At 39.6% G+C, this 16,518-nt stretch overlaps 2 protein-coding genes across 7 annotated transcripts in view; one reads left to right on the plus strand and one right to left on the minus strand.

Annotated features, from left to right (window-relative positions):
- The window catches only part of LOC309348980 (uncharacterized protein), a gene marked incomplete at its 5' end in the record, with an annotated part of 78,490 nt that extends 65,411 nt beyond the window's left edge, over window positions 1-13,079 (plus strand). The window contains 3 exons of one of the 3 annotated variants that reach the window (XR_014159602.1): window positions 11,101-11,155; window positions 11,371-11,505; window positions 12,975-13,079. Coding sequence is in view for 2 of the 3 variants with exons in the window: in XM_081874819.1 (XP_081730945.1) it covers window positions 11,101-11,123 (23 nt within the window). Of the gene's footprint in view, window positions 1-11,100; window positions 11,156-11,370; window positions 11,506-12,974 lie in introns of those variants that run through there. The other 2 variants (XM_081874819.1, XM_081874820.1) reach the window with 2 other exon arrangements.
- Window positions 1-16,518, minus strand: part of PREX2 (phosphatidylinositol-3,4,5-trisphosphate dependent Rac exchange factor 2) — a 105,562-nt gene that overhangs the window by 48,100 nt on the left and 40,944 nt on the right. For all 4 annotated transcript variants that reach the window (XM_081873971.1, XM_081873972.1, XM_081873969.1 and 1 more), the window contains exons 7-14: window positions 12,957-13,090; window positions 12,446-12,549; window positions 11,346-11,495; window positions 6,717-6,861; window positions 4,549-4,649; window positions 2,187-2,290; window positions 1,082-1,131; window positions 764-839 (exon numbers count right to left, since the gene is read on the minus strand). In XM_081873971.1, coding sequence (XP_081730097.1) covers window positions 764-839; window positions 1,082-1,131; window positions 2,187-2,290; window positions 4,549-4,649; window positions 6,717-6,861; window positions 11,346-11,495; window positions 12,446-12,549; window positions 12,957-13,090 — 864 coding nt within the window. The remainder of the gene's footprint in view (window positions 1-763; window positions 840-1,081; window positions 1,132-2,186; window positions 2,291-4,548; window positions 4,650-6,716; window positions 6,862-11,345; window positions 11,496-12,445; window positions 12,550-12,956; window positions 13,091-16,518) is intronic.

Raw genomic sequence — 16,518 nt, forward strand, 5'->3', positions numbered from 1 at the left:
AAAACAACCATGTATCACTTTTGCAACATGTACAAAAATTGGGTTGCATATAAATCCATTGTTTTAGAAGCCTTGTATCAGTCCTAGAGTGTTACTGATAAAAAGTAGACACCTCCATTGGGGAACAATAACCTTTATTAACATACTTGTTTTGGATGGTAGCCAATGCTGCACAAGTGGAATAGCCTTCTGTTTCTGTGGTGATTTCACCATGGCCCCTGCAGCTGTCTACATGGCTCCAAAATCTGCATGTGGACAGCTGCAATGTTGGGGGAAGAGGACAGTGAAGTCTCCTGGCAGAACTGGAAGTCCATTCTACTCAAAGCACAAATAGGGTTGGGTACAAAAAAATCAACTTACAAAAATGGAAGGCAACAAAATCATGACATTTCAAAAAGACTAAAACCCCAACACATTCATGTTCCCACCAAAAGGCAAAGGGGAGAGAAGAAGTAAATCCGTAGGGGGGCCACGCCTCCTTATAAGGGTCCCACAAAGGGAGGCAGGTCAAAAATCTTGTCCCCTAGTGGTCCAGCACAGAACTCTGCCCATGCAGCACTGGAAACAATCCAATAAAAGGGGAATCAGCATTCTACTGTGGCACTGGTAGTTTCCCAATGATGCCAGGTGCTAATGTTGGCCTTGAGGTGTATATAGAGCTACAAGTTAATTTCTACATCATGGGAAAATCTGTATTGATAATAGCAGTTAGTAGACATTCCATTTGCTAATCAAGGCTATGTGCTTCAGAGCATTTTCCTACCTGTGCAATTAGCCAGTCTATCAATTTATTAGCCATGACTATAGATTTGTAGGTTCTTAGATGGTAATCTTTATCTCTAAAGAAATAAAACATACAAAATAATTCAATCCCAAATTGACATATTTGACATTTATTGAATATCACACATAACATGTCCATGATTTAGCCAACAGATTGCCATTGCCATAGTTGTTCCCTGTTGCAACAACTCCACCTCACTCTCCATTACCAACACATTAATCAATCTTTTGCCCTCCCTACGTGGGGAGCAACTACTATCTAACATTCTGAAGTAAAAGCTCTGAAAACAAGACCTACCTTACCACAGGAGTAAACAGGCTGTGCAGACGACAATATAATCTTACACCCTGTTAAGAGATATAAACAGGTTTAATGCTAACCCGATGTTCAAATAAAAAACCAATAAGCACTTGTTCAAAACCAGTTAATTCAAACTAATACTGTGTTGGATCCAACCTTAGTCATGTTTGGAGAACCTTAGTAGGCATTCTTGTAAATTCAAAACACATTGGTGGACCACAGAAATTTTATTTTTGAAAAGCTAGATTGCTTTTAGAATGCTAGAAAGGTAGACTAATTTAACCCAGTGGTGCCCCGCAAGACGAATGCCTCGCAAGACAAAAAACTCACTAGACGAAAGAGTTTTCCGTCTTTTGAGGTGCTTCGCAAGACGAATTTCCCTATGGGCTTGCTTCGCAAGACGAAAACATCTTGCGAGTCTTGCGAGTTCTTTCCCTTCCCCCCCCTTTTTCTAAGCCGCTAATAGCCGCTTAGCCGCTAAGCCGCTTAGCCGCTAAGCCGCTAATAGGCGTGCTTCGCAAGACGAAAAAACCGCAAGACGAAGAGACTCGCAGAACGAATTAATTTCGTCTTGTGAGGCACCACTGTATTTTGATCGGCCTACTGAATAGACTCAGCTCTGAGCATGACCAAGTCTGAGGCTAATCCACATTCTGAATACTGCTATAAATTGTCGTATTAAAGTGGCAGACTGGTAAAGCAACTATCACAGGCACAATGCTCCAAAGTTTAGCTAAGTTCCTACTCAGCCACCTCCATTGATTAGTCAATGAGTATTTAAATACAGCCATTTCTCATAATTGTCATTTTGGTATACAACAGCAATATTGCCTTTCAAATGTAGATGATGACCCCACTCCAATAGGCATTCTTATCCCATACTGAGCGACTTTTGAAGTATAGGAAAAGGACCTCACTGGGCCCAGTGAACTGGAGAACAGGTTTATCATTCTCCTTCTGAGAATACGTATTGTATTATAATTTCATACATTCAAGCTTGTGTGTGTGCAGTGATGGATGAATTGTTTTAATATAGAAAAATCTTTTTTTATAAGAATATCTGGTAAATTTATACTATACCATGACATTATAAGGTTTATACCTTGGAAATTACGTCCTGCATTTCGCTTCTCGGATAGTATGTGCCATCATCATAACGGAATCTGTAGAGCATGTGCTCAGGCTTGAACTGATGTTTGTCAGTAACTAAAGTAAAGGGAAACGTAAAAGACAGATGAAAAAAATCTAGTGTTTTAACACCCGAGATGTGTGTTTTCAGAACCTTCTCTATTTCTGTGATTCTAATTTGCTTAAACTATTTTTAATACTGAATTTTAAATTGTTGTAACCCACCCTAAGACCTGCTGGTGAAACCTTATATGGTTGCATTTCGGTTAGCTTTCTGCCATGTTCCCAGATGCCTTTTACTGAGAATCCACTAGTATATACAGTCAGACCTCTGAAGTTGAACGCCTTGCGAGTCGAACATTTTGGCTCCCAAACACTGTAAACTTGGAAGTGAGAGTTCTGGTTTACAAGCATTCTTTGGAACCCAAACGTCCAACGCGGTTTCCACGGCTTCTGATTTGCTGCAGGAGCTTCCTGAGGTAAATTGGAAGCTGCGCCTTGGTTTCCAAAGTCGAACAGACTTCCAGAACGGATTCCGTTCAACTTCCGAAGTACGACTGTACTTATAGTTAAGAATTTTCTTGTACCACCCTAGGCCCCTTCAGAAGGAAAGGCAGAATGTAAATTGATTACTCATCAACAGGAAATTCCTGCACTACCTTTGATGCATGACATGCCTTAATTAATCAGAGGCATGTTTTAGTCCACTATCCATCCTGTCACAGCAGCTACTATCTGCTCTATGTATGTACATGTGTGTGGGGGGGGGTGCTATTGAAAATTGCAAAAAAATCCCTTCCAGCAGCACCTTAGAGACCAACTAGGTTTGTTATTGGTATGAGCTTTTGTGTGCATGCACAATGCTGGCAAAGAACTGAGCTGATTTGCAGAGGCTTCTCAAACTAAGCAACGGTGTGTTAAGAAGGACTGAATGAAAGGCGGGGGCAGTAGCTGCAGGAAAAATAATTACAGGCAGCATCTGAAGATGCTTAAGTGAGTAGACGGCAAAAGAGGAAGCAACAAGCTGCATGTTGCTTAGCCTTGCTCTGTGGTCTATATTGACTGATTTGCCTCTAATATTGAAAGAAATTAAGTGGTATGAAGCTCCTCATTGTAGTTATAGGCTGGTATTTATCAACTTGCCTTCCATATCTGCAGAGGAAAATGCTTTTTCTTAAAAGGCAGCTGTGCTTGGGGAGTGTCTGAGTGCATACTTGCATTCATTAGATGTGATTATGACGTATTAAAAAAAATAAGCAAAAAATAATGCCTGCAATTTCTGTAATAGGTCTGAGTTTATTTAGGTTTTAGCAAACAATACTTAATGCAGTGTGCATGTATAATAATACTAATTATTTTTCTCCTTAAAATGTATAATTAAAGTTGTGTGTTTGTAATGTGAACCTGACTCCTTCACAAACACACGTCCTTTCTCAGTTGAAGAGCAGATGGTTCATTCAACTTTATTTTAAGAATTCTATTCCTGTGGACGACACAGCTGGGTCTACTTGGTAATAAAAGTAATATGTCTGGCTCAAACTTCTGTGTTCTGTCTAAAGTAATGACTCCATCAAAACAGCCGATAAAATATTCATTAAATTTCTATTGGGTCAATCTAGGATTGAATTCTGAGTATAATTTAAAAGGAAAGTTATTTCTTCAAACAAAATTTTTATATAGTACATTTAAATATAGTCTGACATAAGAAATTATTATACACTTCCAATCAACAACCGATTTACGCACGTCCGACTGATATGTGATCCAGCACACATGCACAGCACTGAACCTAGTAGTGACCCTAAAATGTCACTGAAAGGGCGGAACGGGGGTGGGGCAGGGTCGAATGCTTTACGCAGGTCCCACCAAAACGTGTGGGGGTCTAGAACATATCCCCCGCCCAAACAAGGATTGCCTGTATGCATTTTTTTCATCCTGTCTAGAGAAAATCTCCTCTATTAAAGTGAGGTGTCGATAAACAACATAGCATATTTGTAGTAGATTTCTATCCAGCATTTCCTGTCACCAGGCAATAGAGAAACATACCCATTGTTAGCAAACTGATTGTCTTGCTATCAGCAAGGCTCCTGCTATAGCATTTCACCAGACTTCAAATCTACACTAACTATTATTGAGAGCTGTACTTAAGTCATCTATGAGGAATCCTGGATCTCATCCTTGTTATTCCAAATGTGTGGTAGCTGTCTCCATGAGATACACATGGAGACAGCTACCTTCAAATACTTGAGGGCTGGCTGGCTGGCTGGCTGGCTGGCTGGCTGACTGACTGACTGACTGACTGACATAAATACTTGAGAGAAGGGGAATATAATTACCATGGTGTATAATGCCGTTCTCTAGTAAAGCCTGACCAAGATGAACACCTTCTTCGGGTCTGTGGATCTCCCCAATTTCCAGCAACCAGGATACAAACTCACTAGTTAGGGAAAAAAACAATGAATTATTTTAGCATATTTTAAAATTAAATGGCAGAAAAATAATGACTTCAAATGAATCAAGATTGTTATGGAAGCAACAAAACTTGGTTTGGTTTTTAAATTTACTATTCAAGAATTCATACAACTCCTCCACAAATCTAGAGCCCTTGTTCCCTTCAGCAACAAGCTATGATATAGATAAGGACATAGGAATATGGCACTATGAACTATGAAAAGAATCCAGCACACAGATTAGTGTAGGTTATCTCATTAACTTGGATAAGTGTAGTTTGCTGTCTTTCAATTTGTCATTTTATGCTGCTTTTTTGTTTTGATTGTTAAATTCTTAGTGCAGCAATAAAACTGCTAGCACATTTGCAAAGCTAAGCAGGATCCAGTATGGAGCCTCCTAAAAGTTACTTATGAAGTTACCCAGAGCTGGCTCTTTCACTTTCAGAACTGCCATCACCTGAAGTATCTAGTGTGTGCATTGCTGCACATAAATAGCCTTCAGTTCCCTGGTTATATTGATAACATGCCGCAACTCCAGGGGAGATTATACAAAGAAAAAAACATGGCTGCCCTCACGCCCCCATACAATTTCCTTGAGAGTCATGTCATCAGTATATGTCGCTTCAGGGAAAATGAAGACTATAAGTGCAGCAATGCACATACCAGCTACTTCAGACCTGCTGTTCTGAATGTAAAAAAGAAGAGAGCCAGCCTACAGCCACATCATCATAACTATTTTTAAGAGACTCCAGCACACTCAGCCACATAACTGTGGAATTGAGACAGATTGTAGATTCTGAACTGAACCCACATCCAATCCACACTTCAGTCAGGAGGTGCAGAGAAGGTAATTGCTTCAAATTCATGTTTACTGAATTCTTCCTTTGGCCAAATGAAGTTTAGTCACCTCCAAGTAAAGTGCTAAAGCCCAAGAGCCATGTAGCTGGTGACTGTATTTGGTTAATGCCTGTCTCTTATGCATCTTCTAGACTCTAAAATTTAGAGGGTCAGCCTTCCAAAGAAATCTCTAGTTGCATGTTTGAGGGCTTCCAAACTATCACTGTTTTCAGATGGGATTCTGCTACATACCTGCAAATTCAGACCATGCAATTAAAGCTTATATGGAGTTCTTGCACAACAAACCCACTTCCCCAAAAGACTGAACTTTTTGAAACAAGGATAGGGACACAAATTTACCGTAAGTGGAAATTGTGGGATAGCACTTTCTTTTACACAGTTAATGTAAAAGTAAGTGCATTAAACTTATGTTAATTATTAAGAGGGTGCCATCAACCTTGGTTTATGTCTAAAAGAAATTTCTATGTTGTCTAGCTTCCCTGCAAATGAATCAGAGTGAATGCTTATTAAGTAGCCAGTGTCATCTAATCTGCCTGCAGACAAATCAGGATTAGTGCTTAATAAACAGGTAATCTCAACGTGAAATGCTCTTTGCTCCTAGCCCTTGAGACCTGCCTAGAGAAACTTCAGCCTGGCACCTTCAGTGAAAATCTGGAAGGCTAAAAGAAGGGCTCCTGTCAGTTTTTGTTGTTCTGCCTGCTGGATTAGACTAAATTTTAGTCTAATTTAAGTTTTATCCTGTTCTCCATTGGCCAACCAGATAGCTATGGGAAGTGCACAAGCAGCACATCGGCACAGGAGCAAGGGCAATTGTCATAGAACTGTAGAATTGGAAGGGACCCTGAGAGACATCTAGTCCACCCCCTGCAATGCAGGAATCTCGGCTGAAGAATCCATTATTTTGGATGTATGAAATAACATGGTGATTTCAACTTCAATATTTGGGAGGCAACAGGTGGACATTTACATACACAAATTGTACTAATTTGTCTCATAAATATTCTATCTTAAAGAACTATTATGTCTGGTGACTTACATAATCATTTAAGAACAATTTGGTTAGCTAACATAGGAATCCATGTTTCATAGATATAGCCCTCTTGATTTGTTCTTAACTAACTAGAATGGCAAACACTAGCTAAAACAAGGTTTCAGTCAAGTGAAATCCAAAATAGAAATAGAAACACATACGGTACCTTCCAAGAAAGCATTTTGGGAAAGTGGTTAATTTTCTCTTCCGGTCTTTGATCAGATTTCCTTGTCTGCACATCATTTTGTAAAGTTTTTCTCCTTGTTCAGAGATCATCATCCAAGTATCTTGTTCCACACCTAGTTTTAGTCCTGAAAAACAAAGTTATTTTTTTATTTGAAATGTTTGCAGGTTTTTGTAACTGTAGATTTATCAGATACAAATATACATCTTAGCTATAAGATAAATATATAAGTTCTTTGGCTTTTATAACAAAACTGGAATGGTAATGTTATTGAGAGTGGCATTTGAACCATTTCCAACAAAGTAATATATGCAACTAATTTTTGTATATATAAAAAGAGACACCGCAATGCCCAAGAGATTCTATAAGGCCTTCCATTTCCAGTTATAAATACTGCATAACAAAGTAAGAAGAGCCTGCTGGACCAAGCCAATGGCCGATCAAGGCCAGCATGCTATTATCACAGTGGTGAGCCAGATTCCTGTGAGAAGCACATAAGCAGGAGCTGAGCTTCGGGCCTCCTGTGGTTTCCAGCCACTGGTATTCAGATCTCAGACAGCTGATCTGGGCAAGATCCCTGCCAAATGCAATAATGGCTACAGTCTTTTCAGTCATCACCATTCATCAGTGAACGCATCTCACAGTGATTCTAAAAGTCCAAAAGGGCTGAGTACCAGTCTACCTGCAGGTTCGCCAGGAAAACCAGAAAATAGCTACAGTACCAGCTTGTCAAAATTAGATAATGAGGGAAGGGTCAGAAGTTCATAATCAAATAAAAGCAGTACAAACAAAACCTGGTATCAGCTTCTGTTAGAGAAGAATCGCCTTTGCAAACTACAGCCTAGCTACTATATTTCTTGACTTTCTGCTACTGCAAGGACTTTTAGCTGTGCAATGGAAATTCTCCACCCTCCTCTCCCTGCACAAGCCCTGAATCTGCTCTGGAGGGTTCAGAGAAGCCCCAAAACAGATTTAGGGCCATGTGGGGTCAAGCAGAAGAGAGGGCAGGGAATTTCCATTGCACATCTAAAAGTCCTTGCACTAGTGGAACTGTTTAGTCAGATAGTGCCCTAAAGAAAGGAAAAAGTAAATGTACAGAGCCATGGAATTACACCTCCCTCACCACTCCTCAACCTTGAGGTCTAATGTACACACAGAAGTGTTCCAGAGCTGGACCAGATCCTAGAAGGTAACAATATTTTATAAAGAATGCCTTGGCCAGCCACTTTGAACCAGTAGCAGTTGGTGAGACAGCACTGCTTAGCTGACTTCCCAACACTGTGTCACTGTGGCATACTGCAAGGGCGATGGGGAAGAGCAAAGCAGTGAAGAGGTCAGTACAGGGCAAACACTCCAGTGCAGCCAAGCTAGTGCTCCTGCTTGTGTGTTTGCACCATGCCAACTTCCCGGCTGCATCACTCCCAGTATGCCAACAGTGACAGGGGATCAGGTAAACATCAGCACACCATCAAAACCTACTGCTCTGTGTTGCAGGGTACAGGTACCTCGGGTTACATACGCTTCAGGTTACATACGCTTCAGGTTACAGACTCCGCTGACCCAGAAATAGTACCTCGGGTTAAGAACTTTGCTTCAGGTTGAGGACAGAAATCGTGCCCCGGCAGCGCAGCAGCAGCGGGAGGCCCCATTAGCTAAAGTGGTGCTTCAGGTTAAGAACAGTTTCAGGTTAAGAACGGACCTCCGGAACGAATTAAGTACTTAACCTGAGGTACCACTGTATTAATACAGGGTGATTCAAAATGAAGTATACAGTTTCCAGGTGCTGTAAGACAGTAACAGGCGACAACACAGACCACAACTGTGAACCGTGAGGTAGATGTACTCACAAAGTTTTTGTTCCGCTACTGAGGGAAGTGATGTAGGTGTCACATGATTAGACAGGCAAAATGGCTGCGTCTGCAGTGAGAAGGCATTTTGTGTTGTTGAACTGAGCAAAACGGAATCTGTAACTGTTGTGCAATGGCATTTTCAATCGTAGAAAATGTATCTACGGTTGGCATTAAAAAATTGAAACTATGGGCTGATTGTGCAAACTTAGAACTCCTAGATAGTCGTGTGTATCAGAAGAAGCCGTCAATAGTGTTTGCACCACCATTCAACGAAGCCTGGGAAAATCGATGCTTAGGGTGAGTCACGTTTGGGCAAAAATGGATTAGCGGTTCAATGTGTGTCGTGTGACAAAGAACATCTGTGACTGTTTCTAAAAAAAACTTTAAACATTCCCCTACAATTCTGTTACAGGTAACATAAGATATGTTACATTCTTCTTCTTTTTATAGTGCATTGAAACTGTGTACTTCACTGTGAATCACCCTGTATTATTGGTTGAATTTGTCTGTACTTATAAACTGTTTGTATCATGAGTGCCAATTATAAGGATAGGACCCTTCAAAGGTGCGGCTACTCAGTGGCAGCAATGGGTGAGCTCTCCTCAGCTCAGTTCAGAATTAGGCTCCACTAATACATTGTTTTCTTGAAAAACAATTACAGTATAAATCTGTTAAATATAGATTTAATTCTCCAGAGTTTTTAAATTCCAAAACTTGGAAATTGTGTCACACGCCCAACGGCATAATTGGGAGCAAAAAGGGCCCAAACATTTACCCAGAATGCCTCACCCGTGAGCTGTCACCCATTTTCTTCATCCCAAATTCATTTGTCAGTGGCAGCAGCACCATGAACAACCAGGTCTCCTTTGTTCCCTAATGCCTAGAATACTGAAAAGGCAGAATTCCAGACTGCAGGGACCATGAGACATTTAGTTTTCTAGTGCACCTGGGTAATTAGCAGGGATGTGGACAGAGCATGTTCCAGGTTTGTTTGCACCTGGGATGCTGTTAAATATCCCCTTAGCAGTGCCAGGAGACCTGGGTCATGTGGTTTCCAGGATGCCTGATAGTTCTACTGACTACTCAGATACCATGGGGAGACAACGTGTTCCCCGAGCTCCTTGCTGATTTGAATATTGTCAGAAGCTCAGCTTGCATTCCAAGTGGAATAACTCTGCAAGGAAGTGGCACTTGGTTCTTAATACAGCTGAGTAATACAAGCAGGAGAAATTTTAAACCTGATAGAAGCAGACATTTATTTATTTATTTATTTATTTATTTATTTATTTATTTACTGCCACATCATAAAATAAAGGGGTGCTGTACGTGTTGAAACATAAAACACCATTTAATTTTTTTAATGTAATTATTCTCTAAGGTTACTGGCTAATCAAAAGTAAGCATTAAATATCTGCAAAGGACTGAAAGTTAAAAGGGAGAAAATTAGGAAAATGTCATCCTCATCACTTAAAAATCACAGGGGCAGGGAGATGAGAGATCATATGCCTTCCCCTCATCTCCCTTTCTTTTTTCAAGTAACAGCATTTAAGATCACAAGATCTCTACTTCAGAAAGTCAGCTGAATTTCCTTTCCAGTTATCCGTGTGCAAACTTTTCAATTCGTTTGCATCCAGGGAAGTGAGCAGAATTTTGGCCAATGCTGTCGTATGAAGCAAACAAAAGAATTAAAATTTCTCTTTATTCACGTTGAATGGAATGCTGTTTACTGCCACTTTTAGCAAAAGCATTTGAATTTTTGCAAACTGTGCTGTTCATGAATCATCGGCAATTCTGCTTGCAATTAAGGCATCCTGCTTTGTAAAAGAGGTGTTTACACAGATGTTTCAGTTATAGTTAGCAGGAGATGGCAGAAAAAAAAGGTTGTAAATATAAGAATTATTTGAGAGATGTTTCAAAAGCTTCTGTCTTGAGAACTGATGTGATAGATCATCCTGCTCTTACTGTCTTGTTTTTGCCAAAGCCTTTGGCTATACTTTTTCCTGTGTCTTGACTCCTTTCTATACAGTGGCTTCTTTGTGCATTAAAACCACAGTACTCACACAAGCCTCATGGGAGACCCAAAACACATTCCTTCACCTAATGTTGCCATTGATGGATGATCCAAACACCTTTCATTATAGTGGCACCTCAACTGCAGGGAAATCATGGTTCCCCAGGACTTTGTAGGTGGAATTCGCTGATAAAATTCAACAACTTCCTATTCAAGCATTTCTGTTGCTCCTATAATTGTTGTGTGTCCAGGCACCTATTGATTACTGCTTAAGAAACCATTTGTATACAGTGGCAAATGCTGATGTATTTGGAAACCATTCAAAAATTTGGAGGACTATATTTTATTTTTATTTTTTTCAGTTTTGAGACAAAATACTCCAAGCTTTACAAGTTGAGAAAGAGCCTTCACGTAGTCTTCTATATCCACCCTCCTCCCATGCTGCATTGCCCCATCATCTCATGAATGTGTATTCCTATTCTATCTCCTATTGTTGTCTAAATAGGCAGGGGGCAACATGAATGGTGAATGGAAGAAAGGAATCTCCAACATATTTTTTGGTAAGAATGCCAGCTCAGATCCCAAAGGAAGCAGAATAAAGTGTGTAAATTAAGGCATGAAAGAAATAATGGGGGTTGAATTCTTCTTGGCTCAGGCTGAGGAAATCCTCAGATAGGAGGCACAAAGCCAATTTCCTCCAAGTGTGATAATGCCTAGAAATAACCCACAATTTGACATTTATGCTCTCACCTTTTCTCCTTTCTCTTTCTTTCAGAATAGCTTCCAGCCATTCCTGCTTTTCTTCGGGTGTTTTAGCCATACACACAAACCATTTATTCTTTGCTGTGTTGTGTATCTTCCAACCATTGAGAACTATGTGACCACTGCTGTGATAATCAGCTAGAAAAAGGTAACACAAAGGAAACTTTGGAGGATGTGCATGAATGTTTAGCAAGTAAACCCTCTGGCCCATACAAAGTATTTTCTGATCCCACCCTGAGACAGGAAAATTACCCTCAACACTACCAGCACACACACTGCCCTCCTTTAAAAAAATCAATATAGTCCTAAGATTTTATTATCTACCTCAACACCAAACAATCATCGTGGGAGATAAGCTTCTCCCTGAGAGTGAAATGTAAAATACATTTATCAAGGGTTGTATCCAACTAAGTTAGAGCAGACACATTGAAATTAATGTTAGTCATTGTCCATTAAGTTCAACAGAAGGCATGTTGGATACAACCCAAAGACACAATGAATCTTGGCATATAGGAACGTTGCAATTGATGAGCAGCTAATGTCTTTTAGAGGAAGATGTCCACTGAGGCAAGATATACTGTCCAAACATGCAAAGTATGGCATAAAATTCTGATTTTGTTGCAATTCCTCATCATCTTGCTTATGATACAGACATAGTATTCAACAGCACAGACAGATCTGGGCTGCTGATGTGGTTTCCCAATGCTAAGAAACACCTATTGATGGACAGTTCAAATAATAAAAAAGACTTTACGGGGTCTGAAACAGCTAAGTGCCCCATTGAATGCTTAATGAATGTTTTCTCCTCAGAGTGTACTACCACTAACTAATTTTGTTAGTTAGTGGTAGATATACTGTCTCAGCACAGCAGCTCATAGAATAGACTGCGTGCCTTTGTTTAACTTGTTTAACTTATTATTATTATAATCTTTATTTAATTTCTGCTAACTACTGCCAAATTACTGCATATATAGATTATTGCAAATATAAAGAAATGCAAAAACAACAGAATAGCTCAAAAAGAAGATGCATTGATATTTAGTTACAACAACCATTTTAGATTATCTCCTTGGTTCAGATGCACATACCGGTGCCATCATCTACATTCTCGACTTCCATCACCTCTGTGTTTATTCTGCCCCGGAAGAGATAACGATGGCCTTCTGTTGATGCTTTGCTGTTCTTCAGTCGTCTTATAGTGAGGGTAGGGGAGAAAGAGCAATGTTCAGACATTGACTTTGCTATTTTTACTCCAGAATCATCACAAGTATTAATCATTATTACCAATTAATTGTATTACAGATGCAACAAATCTTTTCTGTATGCTGTGACAGATGCAACAAATCATTTCTGTATGCTGTGATAAAAAAATTTTTATAATAAAGTTAAGCTTGAAAAGACAGGCAAGAAGGATACCTTGCAGACCTATTGTCCCCCCCTTTAAGTGTAGTTGTTTTGCATTCTACAGAGTGTATAATTTCAAAAATTTAATGCATATATTAACATTAAAGTATCTAATCAAAATATCAGAAATATTTTTAACATTAAAATCGACATCATTTTGTTTTATGGAGTCAGTCTTCGGTGCATGTTTCTTACCTGTGTTTTCTTTTGCAGTAGACCAGAAGGTTGTCAAAAAGAAAAAACACCCGTTCCTGAATATTTCCTGCAGAGATTTTCAGCAAAACTCCATACATCAGCATTTCTGTGCACGTGTCTGTGATGTTAGAACCCTACCCAAGAAACATATTTTAAAAATTGATTGGATCCTAAAGGCTGGTAGAGATTGGCAAAACCAAGATACATAGAATTTGGGACCGGTTTACCTACAAGATTGCCTTACCCCGTATTTGCCCACTTGACGGCTTCAATCAGCGGAATTGGCACTTTTACAGGTGCCACATAACACACTGCATATGTAAGAATTTCGGAATTCCCTGCCTATTGATATTAGGCAGGCGCCTTCACTGCACTCTTTTCAGGGCCTGCTGAAAACATTCTTATTTAGACAAGCCGACCCAGATATTTAGAAAGCTTATATGAGTTTTAATTTGTTTTAGTCTATTCTATTGTGGTTTTAACTTTCTGTACGTTTTAAATTATGGTATAAATTCTTTAGTGATAATGTCATTGTTTTATATTTTTGTAAACTACTCTGGTGTTTTTTCTACATATTTCATCAAAAAAGTTTTTTTGCAAAAAACAAACAAACACCCTAATCTGCAGATTTTAATCAAGAAAGCAAAATAACACACTTTATTGCAAGTATTGGGGAGCAATGGTTTTTGGCCAGAACTCTTCCTTTGCTATTGCTACCAGATCTTGGTTGAAGAATTTTGCTTCCCTCTAAATCTAATGACCGGCTTTCAGTATTGACTTTCCCCTTGAACTGTTCTCATACATAAGAAGATTGCTGCCCTGGGATCCTTTGGGAGGAAGGGTAAGATATAAAATTAACTAAGTAATTATATGATGTCAGGTTATTTGCTCTTGAGTGGCAGCTGCTCTCAGTGGTCTCAAGCAAAAGTGTCTTTCTCACAAGCAGGACATGTAGGCAGCAGCAATTTCCCACTGTTCCCCAGCAATTGATAGCTTATATCCATTATTACTAGGAGCCATTGATAGCCTTAATAAGGTAAAGGACCCCTGACAGTTAAGTCCAGTCGCGAATGACTCTGGGGTTGTGGCGCTCATCTTGCCTTACTGGCCAAGGGAGCTGACGTTTGTCCGCAGACAGTTTTTCCGGGTCATGTGACCAGCATGACTAAGCTGCTTCTGGCGAAACCAGAGCAGCGCACGGAAACACCATTTACCTCCCCCCCCCCCCCGGAGAGGTACCTGTTTGATGTGCAACTGCTAGGTTGGCAGGAGCTGGGACTGAGCAATGGGAGCTCAACCTGTTGCGGGGATTCGAACCGCCGACCTTCCGATCGACAAGCCCTAGGCTCAGTGGTTTAGACTATAGCGCCATCCTAAATTCCTGCACACCATTCTACCTTGGGAACATGAAAACTTGTACTGCACCGCTAAACATATTTCCTTGGCTATAAGCATGAACGATATCAATGAAACCTGCTTTAAGGTAAAATAAGCTAAAGCTAGAATGTTAGTAATTATGTGTGGTTCAGAATGTATAGCTAAGCCATTTGTACAAGTCAGAACTATGCTGAATTAGGAACTATAACATCTAGCATAATGACATCAAACATTATTAATTGATTGGCTGAGCAAAATAATTTCTTTAAAAGGCACTCTAAAGAATAGGTAAAAACCCAATAAAATAATGTGCTTTCACAGCTATTTATTTGCACTTTGTGCCTAAGATGGACTATCAAATACCATGGAAATGATTCATGCTACTGTGTCGTTTGAGATGTAACTAAAGATCAAAAACAAGATATCCATGATCTGAAACCTATCAATAAAAATAACTGTTTGTAACAGAATACAACATATTCTCTAATTAGCTGCTGGCTAGAAAACAATTGTGTTTGAGTTACTCCAGACAGTATCAGGGATTTCTTCTCTTGTGAATCCAAAAACGTTACTACCTATTTTTCTAACAGCTGAGATCCTGCTATATGAACATCATCTCAGACAAGCTGTACTTTGATGAGGATATTGAAATTAGCATTGTACTATGATTTTTAAAATAAAATTAATTGAAGTTTTAAAGACTATATTCTTTTTTTAAAAAAAGTCTGTATTCCCACAATTTTTTTTTAATTGTCAGCAACACAAGATTAGCTTATGAAACTTTTGTGTAGGAATGCAAGTCATGCTTTGATCCTCCATCAGATGCTAAAAATAGTCCTCTTCCCAGCTAAGCAATGTGCTAAACATTTTCTTCTGACAGAAAATCTCTAACAAGTGTGCTTCTCTGTTCTTAAGAATTGTAGCAAACCAGATGTTTAGTTAATTAAACCAGTTCTTGCAGTGTAGAAGAATTTATTGCAAAGAAGCCTCCGAAAACTGGCTAGCTTTTGCAGAAACCATTTAAATTCAGAGAGTTTGAAGTGGAAAACTATCATATGAAGAAAAAGTCTTCCTTTACTGGGTATTAACTTGTAACTAAAGCATACCTTCAAATCTGATTACTAATATAGGGCTGGATGTGACATCACCTTACTGAAAAACTATCATTATCCAACATTATGTTACTGGTACAAAACATAGGAAGCTACTCTGAGCTGAAGCAACAAGCTCAAAGCTCTTTGCACACTGAGCTTCTCAGGTAGACTTGAGGTTGAACAACAGGTTTGATTACCCATTTTCCTTCCAAGGTAAGGGAAACTGACCTCACTAAGCCTGGCAAGACAGCTTACTCTTACCCCTTCTTACACTAATTCGACTTATGTTGGTAATATGAGGCTGGTTGTCCCATAATAACTAATATGTGTTTTGATTTGAACATAGTAACACAGGAATAAAGGTAGAAATAGATTATAGCATGAATACTTGGCTACTGCCAAAAGCAGTAACATCAAGTTAATCTCAGTTCACAACGGCGATGTGAATTTTCCTAACCACACTCTTTTTCCTTAGGAACAGGGAATGCCTCAGTGCATTGGTATCACATCACATGCTTTCTGTGACTAAACCTTATCAAGGGACGGAAAAAAGAAAGTATTGAGCGACTGCATTTGTCACCAACCATCCAGTACCCATATTGTACAGCAGGGCTCAAGCTATAAAGGAAAGGGCAGAGAATCCATAATGAAATCCACAACCCATCTTCTGATCCCTCATCCCAACCCTCACAATTTCAGCTAAATCATGCCCTCTAAACCATGCATTAAGAATATAATAAAAGCTGTGCTGCATCAGGCTAAAGGCCCATCTATCCCATAGTCTCACAGTGGCCTACCAGCCAGCCGCCTACGAGAAGACCACAAGCAGGATGTGTGCACAAAAACAGTCTCCCCACTCATGATTCACAGTAATCCATATTCAGAGACATACCACCTCCATCAATGGAGGGGGAACATAGCTATTGTGGCTAAAGGTAAGGGACCCCCCTCATTCTCCTGAAATTCAAGCATCCACCCAGAGTGTTCCATTGACAGATAAGAGAAAGAAGTTGAGACATAATGGGAAGAGGGGTGGATGCTCCCTCACACGTGTTTCCCTACCATAACACACTTTTCCCCACTTGTCCTGA

This window comes from Podarcis erhardii, assembly GCF_964252035.2.
Source record: "Podarcis erhardii genome assembly, chromosome: 8".
Classification (NCBI taxonomy): Eukaryota; Metazoa; Chordata; class Lepidosauria; order Squamata; family Lacertidae; genus Podarcis; species Podarcis erhardii.